Below are 12,805 nucleotides of genomic sequence, written 5' to 3'. Positions count from 1 at the left end.
CGAACCTGTTAATATCTTGTATGTAGTTTCCTATCTTCCAGCAGATTTAATCAGTACTCAAATTTGGTAATTTGAATGAAATTGTGAGTATATTGGTAATGATAACACATCTGAACACGTTCGAGAATCCAGATTGCACACTGTACGGAAATTTCAAGTATCTGGATTATAAAACATTTCAAAACGAAAATAAAATAAATATTACCATCGCACTTTATACGAACAAATCCTAAAGAAAATAAACGTGACGAACTACGATTAAGAGAACGAGTAGTTAGGCCTACGAAGTACCTATTAAGTACGTATAGGTACTCGAATCTAGTCACCACAATAACCAATATATTAAAAAAAAGGTTTCTTCTTTTTATTAAAAATAAGTGTTCGTATAATATGTGCTTAAAATAATTCATTCTTTGAGTCTCTCTATTGTAACAAAAAAACAACTAAAATAGTTTATGGAACTCGGTGCTTCATTTACACACTGGTAAGCTCGGTGAGATTCGTTTAATCACAGACTATTTATCATTTAACAATTTCTTCTTTAATTCGATCGCTAATTTGTAGCCTAATTCCGGTCTTCGGTCTTTTCCTTCGACCATGGCTTTCACCTGAGATAAGAAAACAATTCAAAAGTTTTAACGTATGGTTTAGAATCACGTTACCTTTACGAAGTGATGCTAAAGTATAATCAATTCGCGAACGAATATCATATTATTTCCACATTTAAACTTAATAATATTCCACGAATCAATTTTTAGGTTTCAATTGAAGGAAAAAGCAAAATTTGTTAACAACATTGATTGAACATTTCCACCATTTCGAAAAACCAGTTCTGAATTAACAAAATGGCGACTTTGAAGAAAAATGCATAGATCAAAGTTTGATGGATCAACAGTTTTTCTTTTTGAGATATGAATAAATAGATCCAATAATAATATTCCATGAATCAACTTTCAGGTTTCAATAATTATTATCTCACTAGGTAAACTGAAAGAAAAATCAAAATTTGATAACATTGATTGAACATTTCCGCCATTTTGAAAAACCAGTTCTGAATTAACAAAATGGTGACTTTGAAGAAAAATGCATAGATCAAAGTTTGCTGAATCAGCAGTTTTTCTTTTTGAGATATAAATAATTGATCCAAAAATAATTTACTAAAACAACATCAACTACATTGAAACTTTCCGCAAATTTGCAAAACGAGTTTTGATTAGAAAATTTTAAACATATGAAAAAGAAAACTTTGAAGAATTCTCTGGAAAAAAGAAACTTTTGTTAGGTACCAAAAAAGTTCGAAAAAGTAATCGAAAAAGTAAAAAAACAACATTTCAATGCAGAGAAAAGTGACCAAGAAAAACATGAACATTTCAAATTGAAATTTTCACTAGTTTTTAATTGAGTACTTACTTTGAAAAGTTGGACTATTTTGCAAGTTTTAGGTGAAAAAAAACGAGACTTTTTGGCAACGAAGTGAGAATTTTTGCAATTTTTGGAAAAAAGCAAAACATTCGACAATTTTAGCATCAAGAAAGGATGTTTGGACAATTTCTGGCAAAAAAAAAAGTAAGACAGACAGTTCTTGGAAAAGATGACGTTTTTTGGGATTTTTTCTCTTCAAAACGACAAAGTAAATGAAAAACTTGAAAAAAAAAACTGACAAGTTTCAGTAATTTTGTTGAAAAGCAAACATTTTTTGGCAATTTCTGAGAAAAAAAAACAAATGTTTGAGTAATTCTAAAAAAAAGAAACTTTTTAGCAATTCTGCCAAAAAGTGATTTCAAACACTTTAACACTTTTTGGAATTTTCTCAAAAAACAATAAATTTTTGCCATTTTGACAAAAAGCAAAAATTTTTGTCATTTTTGAAAAAGTGAGAATTTTTGACTTTTTTTTGGCAAAAACCAAGACTTGTACATTTTTTTTTCAAGTGACACTATTTGGATTTTTTTGAAAAAACGATAAATTTTTGCCATTTTGACAAAAAACAAAAATTTTTGTCATTTTTGAAAAAGTGAGAATTTTTGACATTTTTTGGCAAACAGCAAGACTTTTGTACCTACATTTTTTTTTCAAAGTGACACCTTTTGGAGTTTTCGGAAAAAATGAGAGTTCTGGACAATTTTGCTACAAAACGAGTTTTTTTGGTGAATTTATTGCAAAAAGTAAGACTGACAATATATATGTGCAGGAAGCAGCATTTTATAAAAAGTAATTACTCTCCAAAAAATACTTTTTCACAATTTCAATTGAAAAAGCCGGAATTTTGGAATTATCTGTAAACAAAAACGAGAAATCTTCAGCCATTTTTCTAAAAAGCGAAAATTTTGGTAAATTTTGGAAAACAGCGAGAATTTTGTTAATTTTTGACAGAAAGCAATAAACTTTTTGACAATTTTACCAGAAAAGAGAACATTCAGTAAAGTAATTAGGGGCCAAAAAATGAATTTTTTCCCAATATCTTTCAAAAAACGAGACTTTTGATAAATTTTTGAATTTTCAGAAAAAATTGGAATATTTTTAGTCATTATGCTGAAGAGCAAAAATTTTTGTCATGTTTAAAGAAGCAACATTTTTTGACAATTTTGACAAAAAAAAATGCTTTTTGTCAATTTTTTTTTTACCAAAAAGCCAACTATGTAATTGGACAATTTTTTTAGAAAAATGGAGACCAGCGACTCTTTTTCTTTTTTTCAGGATGGGGGAGGTGAGGCGAATGTGCCTGTTGTTTTTTTTTTTTACAAAAGGCAAGAACTACAAGCAAATAAATTGATTTTTTTTCGCAATTTTGGCCAAAAAAGCGAAAATTTTGCACAATTTTAGAAAAAGTCTGACTTTTTGGAATCTGATCCAGAAAAAAACTCAAACCTTGGCCATTTTTCTAAAAAGTAAAAATTTGGTAAATTAAAAAAAAAAACAAAAATGTTGAGAATTTTAGCAAAAAATAGGACCTTCTGTCAGATAAGTAAATATGATCCAAATCGAGACTTCTGTACATTTTTGTTTGGAAAAATGCGATACTTTTTGGGATTTGCCGCAAAAAAAACATTTTCAAGCCATTTCTCTCAAAATTAAATAATTTTGTCACCCTTGAAAAAGTGAGAATTTTTGAAAATTGCAATTTTTGTGGAAACAACGAGAGGGAAGATGAAAGGATGGAATGAAATTTTCACATAAAATCGAAAAATCATAGTTATCGAGGACGCTGGCTGATCATAATTTCATAAAAATTCGACAAAAAAACTGCTCCTCATATTTCAGGCGAATTTTGACACAAAAAAAGGCTTCTTACCAATTTTTGTCCAAAAAGCCAACCGATGGGACATTTTTTTTAGAAAAATGGAGACTACAGAGTTTTCTTTATCTTTTTTTCTGGATGTGGGGAGGGAGGTGAAGAGGGGGGGGGGGAAGACGCGTGTGTCTGTTGTTTTTTTTTGTTTTGTTTTTTTTTTTTTACCAAAGGCGAGAATCACAAGCAAATAAAATATTGATTTTTTTCGCCATTTTGGCCGAGCAAAAATTTTGCACAATTTTGGAAAAAAAGTCAGACTTTTTGGAATCTGATCCAAAAAAAAAATCAATCCTTGGCCATTTTTCTAAAACGTAAAAATTTGGTAAATTAAAAAAAACCAAGGATTTTTGATGATTTTAGCGAAAAGTAGGACTTTCTGTCAGGTAAGTAAATGGGACCCAAAGCAAGACTGCAATACTTTTTGGGATTTTCTGCAAAAAAAAAAAAAAAAAACATTTTCAAGCCATTTTCCAAAAATTAAAAAATTGTGTCATTCTTGAAAAAGTGAGAATTTTTGAAAATTTTCGGAAAAGAGTAAGACTTTGATAATTTTATTAAAAAATTGAACTTTTTGAGAATCGTTAACAAAAAATGATACTTTTTCGCAATTTTTGTGGAAAAAACGAGAGGGAAGGTGAATGGATGAAATGAAATTTTCACATAAAATCGAAAAATCATAGTTATCGAGGACGCTGGTTGATTATGATTTCATAAAAATTCGACAAAAAAACTGCTCCTCGTATTTCAGGCGAATTTTGACACAAAATAGGTAACCTCTAACCTATATTTATTCAACTTCTCTTATCTTTCAAGAACTATTCACACAGATAACATAATTCAATATCCCCCACGAAAAAAAATACCTTCACAATATATCCTATCCGCTCACCTGATTCGAATTAATAACAACGCCATGATTTTTAACTACGTTAGCTTTAGTTTTTTCGATATCGTCGTTATCGACACCTCTACAACAATCGTCTAAAAGTATCGTTCTGTAACCAGCATTCGATGCATCGGTTACAGTAGCACCTGCACAAACGAGGACAAACAAAAATTACACCATAGATCTCATCGTACATGAAAAAAAACCACATCAGTCATCGCATCATGCGTCCAACATCAACCAACTCACCAACACAAACGTCATAAGCGATTCCACAAACATATATATCGGTGACGTTTCTATCTCGGAGCTGCGAGGTTAGCGAGGTTTCGAGTAATTTCATATTATCCCAAAATACCGAATACGAATCTACCTCGGGCGAACTTCCTTTGTAAATTTTAGTAGAGTTTTCAACTATCTGTAAGTAAGTAAAGTTCATTAGTTTACATTTTCAAATAATAAATGGTAAGTAACGTAACATTTAAACAAAAAAAATCCAAAATCAAATTATTAAATGAGAGCTGGTTTACTTTAAGATCTTTATGCAGTTCAGCTCCCCAGGTATCTTGAACACAATGTCGAGGCCATAATCTCTGAGCCATAGCAGGAGGTCCTTCGAATACCACCGTATCGTAGACCTGAGCATTTTCAGCACTGATCTAAACACCAAAAAAAAAACCATAATATTAGATATTTTTCTAAACTCGAGAGAGGGAACAATGAACATTTGTAGGATAATAATGAACTTACATGAGATTCAGGATGAAGTGGTCTCATATGTAAATTATCAATAAACGATACGTGATCGGCCGGATGCCAGTCGAGCGAATAAAACACCGCATCAAACGGTACCGTATCCAATAACCGGTTAATTGGTTCGATTACCTGAAAAAAAAAAGAATACACCACACATTAGGCGGCTTCGTCCTCCGATCTCGAACAATAAAAACCAGCGCATCGCGTGTCTGACGACAATAGAGAATTAAATTAAGTCAATACGCTATTTTAAATGACTCAATTGCGTATATGTCGTGTAAGGCGGCATAATAGGTACGAAATTTTTAACGTGCTTTTTCAATTTCACTTTAAAATTCCAACGTAACTTACGCTTAGCTTACGCGACGAATGCCGAATGGAAAATCAATTTTTTTTCCTCCTTCGTTCGTTTTCTTTATTTTATTTATACCTATCTTAAAAATAACGCTTCGCTGCTTTGGTTTTCGTTTTCGTTGTTTATTTCGTTTCATTTTATTACTCACCTCGATACCGTTGTGCTGTGCGGCGCATTTGCTTATATTCAAACTTCCAGAAATGAAGTCGTTTTGTACGTCTACGATTAATATAGCGCTGATGGGGCGAACGATCTGAGACAAAGATTATCGTGATTAGAGCGTAATGAACTGATGATACAAACAATAGGTAGGTATGAGGTGAATGGACAAGTATTTCGAATCACTTACTACTTTAATCCATTTATTCCAACAGAATGTGAATTCGTTAATATCGATACAACCATCCTAAATAATGGGAAAATAAAATTAATATATTTCAAGTTCACATTCAATCACTTACTAATTTATTTCTAAAAAAAAAATTTGAATAGGTACTACAAAAACGTCGAGTACAAGAATGATGCAATCGAAGAGCATCGAACGAAATAATACTTTCAATTCATTCGGTAAAATTATTACCTGATTTAAATCAAATACGTCGAAAATTTCTTTCAATTCATCGTCATTCAAACTGTACACGATACCATCGTCGTTTCTAAACAACGCTTTGCAAACACAGCTGAATTCTTCGTGATTAAGAAATCCATCTCTGAAGAAAAAAACAAATCAAATTAATCCATTACTCGGTTTAGTACCTAATTCTTTTACTAAAAATATTAATCTATTGGCATTTTCAACATTCGAGTAGGTAATTCTGCAAAACGACAAATCAGCACTCGAACTCGAACATAAACAATCAACTATCGAGTATGTCAACATAATAAACCGAACCATTATCAGTCGTTGAAATTTCACAATCGTAATTATTAAAATCAACGAAATGCAGTATCGAAATAATTATTCGAACGAATAGAAACATGCAAGTGAGAAAATATTTCATTCGTAGACGTTAAATGATTATGAATCATCGCACGTTTAGTCTCGTTGTAAGTCAGTAACCGTAGAAATTCACATAAACCACGTGGTGATAACGAACGCAATTCACGTACGTATACTAAAGAAAAAAAAGAACAAAACAGGTACCGGTGGTCTACGTTCGGTTCGGTGGAAATTAAAATACGAGAAAAAAAAGTGAAAAGAATACATTAACATGTAATCGAACAATGTGACCGAACCGGTTACTCGTTACTCCTGAAACCAAGTCGAAATCTACCACAACAGTCTACCTATAGCTAAACGTACAAGTACTCATTACAATATCAACGATGAACGAACATTAATTTATAAAAGTAAAGTAAAAAAAAAAACTATCTACATAGAACGTCAAATAAACTGTAACAAATTCTTGCAAAACAGAAAAGATAGATAACACACTTACCCATCTTTATCGAAAGCTTCGAAACAAGCATTCATACTACTAGAGGTTCTAAAACTGAACCCTAGCCGTTCGGTAGTTCCGTTCATTTTAAAATACACCGAAATAGAAGAAGACGAGCGTAAGTTTGGCGGGAGATTCCTGTACTACTTGGAAAAGACATACAATCGATAATCTACACCGTTGGCTGAAGACTGCCGTGCTCGAACCGACTGGTACTGTTTAAATGTCAACTTTTTTTTTTCACATTCACGTACACACGTAATCTATTCTATTACTTCTCCCACAGGTGGCGCGTGGTTCTAGGCAATACTGAAACCAAATCATTTCTACTAACATTGAAAAATTCGCCAATCGAAACAATACTAAACTTATTTATTAGCGGAAAACACACCCGTCTCTCGGAGCATACCGCCACCTAATTTATTCTTCGCCCCGGTAACACCTAGCTGACGTCATTTAGCGCACAAATATATCCCTTGGTACGATCAATTTTCACGCACAAATGATGTCTCGATCACTACACGAATATGTATCTCTGAAGAGTGGAGAATGTTTCATCGGGGATACCTACGGTGAAAAATCATATTTTCCATATCAGTTATCTGCTTGTATTCTAATATACTCACGAGCTCGGTTTCTTCTTATCGTAATTGATTAATTAACTACTGGTTGATTAAATTAGGGGTCAGACGATTGGAATTACGCACGAGAGAGCATATTCGTGATAAACTCGCTTGGAAAATCGTATGTACCTCCGGCGACGACGTTGATTTTCATTTACATTCTCATCTCGCTGAAGTTCTTTCACAATACGTTCGTTAAAATATTGTCAACCGCTGTCTTTTCCTAGTTCTCATTATGTAAAGTCAACTAATTAACGTATTATTTCATTATTCAATTCTTCAAAATAATTAAGAAACCTCAATATTCAATGAAAAATGAGTAATGATAAGAAAATCGATGCAAATTCTTATCATTCGCATTTACCTACTTTTATAAATCCGCAAAAGTAGGTAAAGGTATTTTTCGGCTTTTTTCATCAGTGTGACCAAAAGTGAAATAAAAAAATCACAATTGCAAAATTTCCTGGAATTTTCAATTTTTAATTTTTTTTACCAAAAATAAAATCATGCGAGGTGAAAAAATGACCAGATGTGCCCATCTCAGGTTTTTTTCCGTTCAAGATATCTCTATTTACACACGACCAGGAAACAGTGGTGGCAAAACTTTTGCATTTCAGTTTCAGTTTCCAGTTTTAGTACTTTTGTAGTTTCATTTCAGTTATTTTTTTTCAAATTCCAGTTTCAGTTTCAGACTTCAGTTTTAGTTCCAATTTTTCCTCGTCAAATTCGTAATATTTTGGAAATTTATTGGAAAAAATAAACTACCAAAAATCAGTTGTGCTTTTTTCAGTTTCAATTTTGGTTTGAATTTCTTCACTTCAGTTTCAGTTTTCCATCACTGTTTTTTTTTACTTAGGTAGGTATAGTTTTTAATTTTCAGTTTTAGTTTCAATTTCTTCATTTCAGCTTCAATTTTTAGCTAGTTTCAGTTTTCCATACTGCCAGGCAAGCCATTGCCATAGAAGATCACACCTTCCTAGGGCTTCAAAATCATATCAATTGAAAGTAGAGAGAATTTCGCATCAATTGAATACTGATTCATTTTCGAAAAATCAATAAAAAGCTGTAAGAGGTAGCCAAGAAGGGTAAATTTGTCTCCGACAGATTTTGGGTTGATACTGGTATGAGTATTAATTTGCATGAAAGGTAGAAACTTCTGTAAATTCCGCGAAGTTTCAGTCTTCTAGACGCCCAGATCCGAGCTTATTTATGAGAAGTAGCCCTATTCTGAAATTACAATTTGAAAAATTTTCGCAGCTCAGTCATATATCTGAACTGATTTTTTTCAATTTTGTAGTAAGTATATCGTAGACAGACACCAACAATAAGAATTCTCATACAAATTAATTATCGTCCCTCGCTTCAGTATTTAGTATTTATTCCTAAAATTGGTGTTTTTTCAACTTGAAAAAAGGTAACTTCATTAACCGAAAAAGCTCAAAAAAATAGCCAAAAATAAAACCAAAAAAAAAAAAATGACAAAATGCGAGCAAAACTTTTTAATAAAAAAAAACTCAGGACCTTAGAAATTGAATTAGGTGGAGCCCTATTGTTTTGGTATTTAATTTTAAAAAGTAGAAATATTTTGAAATTTTTTCACAAAAAAACGAGACATTTCGACAATTTTTGGCAACAAACTGAGAATTTTTGCACTTACTGGATAAAAAAAGCAATTTCGGGAAAAATGAAGCGAGACTTTGACAATTATAACAAAAGGAATGGCTTTTTGGCAATTTCTGGTAAAAAAGCAAGATTTTTGGCCAATTTTTGAAAAAATTACACTTTTTTGGAATTTTTTGAAAAAAAGTCAATTTTTAGCAATTTTTTGAAAAAAAAGTCAATTTTTAGCAATTTTTTGAAAAAAAGTCAATTTTTAGCAATTTTTTGAAAAAAAGTCAATTTTTAGCAATTTTTTGAAAAAAAAGTCAATTTTTAGCAATTTTTTGAAAAAAAGTCAATTTTTAGCAATTTTTTGAAAAAAAGTCAATTTTTAGCAATTTTTTAAAAAAAGGAGAAGTTGATACAATTTTTGGCAAAAAGCAGGATTTTTTGGCAATAATTGGAAATGAAAAAAACAGAAGAATTTGTATTTACTTTTCGACAATTTTTGAAAAAAAAAAGGCTTTTGCATAATTTTAGTAAAAAACAAGGCTTTTGCATAATTTTCGAAAAAAAAACAAGGCTTTTGCATAATTTTCGAAAAAAATGAAAATCTTTCACAATAGCGAATACCTAATTATTGAAAAATAAAAAACATAAATCGGGCAATTAAAAATCAATAATTTTTAGAAATTAATTTTTGCTAACAAAGAAGTTACATTTTTTCACAATTTTTTTTTCAAAAAGTGAAACTTTTTTAGTTCTTTTACATTTTTTAGAAAAACTTTTTGGAAATTATTGGCAAAAAATGACGCTTTTTCTTTATCTTTGTTGAAAATGGAAGTTTTTTTTGAATTTTTCTCGAAAAAACGACAGTTTTTAGCAAGAAACCAAAGTATTTAGAGATTTCGGCAAAAGGTGAGATTTTTTGATATTTTTGAAAAAAAACAGGACCTTTTGTTAGACCGATATGAGCCAGAAAATGATATTTTTTTGCAATTTCTGTCAAAAAAACGAGACTTCTAGTCCATTTTTCGAAAAAATATGAGTTTTTTTCAAATTTTTTGCGAAAGAACCGCAATTTTTAGCTATTTTACTAAAAATCAAGAATTTTGTCATTCTTGAAAAAGCGAGAATCAAAACTAAATTGAAAGGGCACGCAAAATTACATCACCAGTCAAAATTTCAAAGGGCAAAAGTGCATTCTTCGTTTTTTACTAAATTTTAAAAAAATCACAATTTTATTCAATTCACATAGAAAACTGAAATTTGAAATGCACCCAATTTTCGACTTCCCAAATATCGATTGGAATTAATTTCGAACCGTTTTGAGCAGTTTTGGAGCCTCCAGTAAATTATTGATACATAGTTGAAATTTTGTGAAAATTTCACTCAATGAAGTCGGAAAGCTGACCTCATACTTCAATTTCAACATGCTGAAAAGGTTGAAGGTGGTTTCAAGCCATTCTGGAGCCTCCAGTCGTCACTTTTTTGGAAATTCCAGATTTTCAAAAAAGAAGTTCAAAAAAACGTCCAAATTAACGTTTAGTTTATTTAATTGGGGCTTTCTAGAGACCAACTCGAGTAATCACACACTTTTTTTTTCAAAATGGGGTTCTCTAGTTCAAAATCTTATACTTCTCCAGCGATTTCAAAATTTGAAAATTTGAAAAATCAACATTCCTGTATGTACCATTTGGCAAAAAAAATCTGAAATTAAGTTCAAGACCCATTTCTAACAAGTCGAGGTGACTGGAGATAGTTTTAGGACGGTTTGAACTTTGAAGCCCCCCAGCAAATTTTAAGGAAATTTTAGTTTTAAAGAGAACAACTTCTTAAAATCTGTAAAATTCGACTTAAGCACGTATATGAACGCGATTCGTGCTTTTTAATTATCTAGCTCGACCAATTACGCGTAATTTTTCCAAAATCAGGTCCTGTCAGTTCGAAAATACATACTTCTCCAGCTGCTGGAGGCTCCAGATCCATTTAAAACGATTCGAAACCGCTTCAAAACGATTTGGAAGTTCGAAAATAAGGCGTATATAAAATTTCAGTTTTATAGTTCAATTTGACGATTTTTTTCTCGATTTTGATCCAAATTAAATTTTTTGAAGTTCACCAAAATTCTCAAAAATTCACTCAGGTACCTATCTGAAATTTCTGGCTGGTGAAGTATTTTTGCATGCTTTCTCGATTTAGCATCGTTCGGTTCATCATGGAACAGGATCGTTGAAACAATAAAATTAAAATCAACAAACCGATGTAAAAATTTGCTAAGAATCGTAGAAAATAAGAACTTTTGGAGATGACAACCAAGCTTTCCTTCTTACACTCATCACTGACGCGTTCAAAAATATTTCGATATTGATGAGATGTATTTTTTATCTGGAGCGGAGGGGGGGAGGGGGGGGGGGGTGAAGACAGTGTTGGAAAACAGGAACAATTTTCAATTTCAGATTTTATTCCATCTTCTGTTCTATGTTTGGTTTTTTTTTCAATTTATTTATTCCAGTCCAGTTTGAACTTCAAGTTTTCAGAAAATCGCAGTTACGTCTCCTCTCTTCTCGTCCCTTCACATTTCGATAATTGAAAAATCAAGTAAAGTCGATCATTCCACACTCGTGAGGCTCTCTTGTCCCACGAAAATCTCTCGGTGGGGGAGGGTCACCTTTATTAGCCAACTATGGCTTTTGTTTTGCCTAAAGTGCCCATTTTAAAAGTGAAAAAAATCCAAAAATGGAAACTTGAAAAATGAATCACAAAATTTTACTAAATTGGCCTAGAAAGCTGAAACTTGGCCTACATAGACACATACCCCTTTTTCGACCCCCCCCCCTCCTGATCGATTTCAAATCGTTTCAAAAAAATGAAAATACAAATAGACATTTTTCTACATGACCTTCATAATCTGTAGTTTTACGATCGTACAAAACGATAAGCAATAAAATGAACTGATGAAAGAAGATACCAAATTCACAAACCATAAAATACATAGATAGGTGAGTATCAAATCATCATAAATTATCATTCATCCTAATCGTTTACTATTTTCATAGAATAAAAATGTTGAAAAATACATGCGAAAAATCATTAAATCCAGGAAATGAGTAACTAGAAAGATGAAATTCTACAGATAACAACCACGACCGCATATAATCAGGGCGATTTACTCGTACAAGTCGTACATGACAATTATTATCATCAACTACCTCGCTCACTCTTTCTTTCATTTAATCTCCAAAATAAGCCAGTACTTTTCAATTTTTCCATCCAAATTACCAATAAATTTACAAACCCTTCAGCGCGCCAATAGGATACGAAGAAATTACACGAAATAAAACTGAAAAGTCAGCTCGGTATGACGTAATAGCGCCTAAAACATGGCGAATAATTTGATTTAAATTATCTGCAATATCCGGCAATTTCATTAAAAGTTGTTACTTTTATTACATTGTATTTTGTATTCACATAGTAGGTACAACGATAATATACCTGAAGTTGTAATTATAGAAAAACTTTTTTTCAAATTTCGAATCACGCGACGTTCTGTCTCTTTGCCTTAAATTGTAAGAAAACTTTTCGAAAGTAATCACCTTTTTTATAGGATAATTCTTGGGTATTTTGACGTTAACTTGAAATTTTACATTATGGTATGAAAACAATTAACACCTTTTCAACGATATACCTACGATGTAGTATAAATTCGATAAGGTGACGTGTGAGCGAATATTTTTTATTGTTCGTACGACTTTCAATAGCTTGCTAGCAACGCTTTTTACCTATACTAGGTACATAATAGAATACCACCTAACCAATTCATCCATCGTCGTAATCTATGTCACGAGGCACGAG

The 12,805-nt window shown here is 31.6% G+C and overlaps 1 protein-coding gene across 2 annotated transcripts; it reads right to left on the bottom strand.

Annotated features, from left to right (window-relative positions):
• Positions 1-342: 342 nt before the first annotated feature.
• Positions 343-7,664, bottom strand: Naam (Nicotinamide amidase). 2 transcript variants are annotated; one of them, XM_065367576.1, is made up of 11 exons: positions 7,436-7,664; positions 7,120-7,295; positions 6,729-7,037; positions 5,870-5,999; positions 5,639-5,695; positions 5,438-5,542; positions 4,929-5,063; positions 4,709-4,837; positions 4,428-4,596; positions 4,182-4,324; positions 343-608 (listed from the first exon to the last, which is right to left on the bottom strand). In XM_065367576.1, exons 3-11 carry the CDS (start codon positions 6,812-6,814, stop codon positions 516-518), a joined length of 1,047 nt encoding a protein of 348 aa, XP_065223648.1. In that variant the 5' UTR covers positions 6,815-7,037; positions 7,120-7,295; positions 7,436-7,664; the 3' UTR covers positions 343-515. The 2 variants fall into 2 exon arrangements, with proteins under 2 accessions (XP_065223648.1, XP_065223649.1); XM_065367577.1 differs by having other exon boundaries at positions 7,481-7,664.
• Between the last annotated feature and the right edge of the window lie 5,141 nt (positions 7,665-12,805).

This window comes from Planococcus citri, chromosome 5 (assembly GCF_950023065.1).
Source record: "Planococcus citri chromosome 5, ihPlaCitr1.1, whole genome shotgun sequence".
Lineage (NCBI taxonomy): Eukaryota > Metazoa > Arthropoda > Insecta > Hemiptera > Pseudococcidae > Planococcus > Planococcus citri.
The sequence above is the reverse complement of the archived record's forward strand: the minus strand, read 5'-3'. Positions and strand labels throughout refer to the sequence as shown.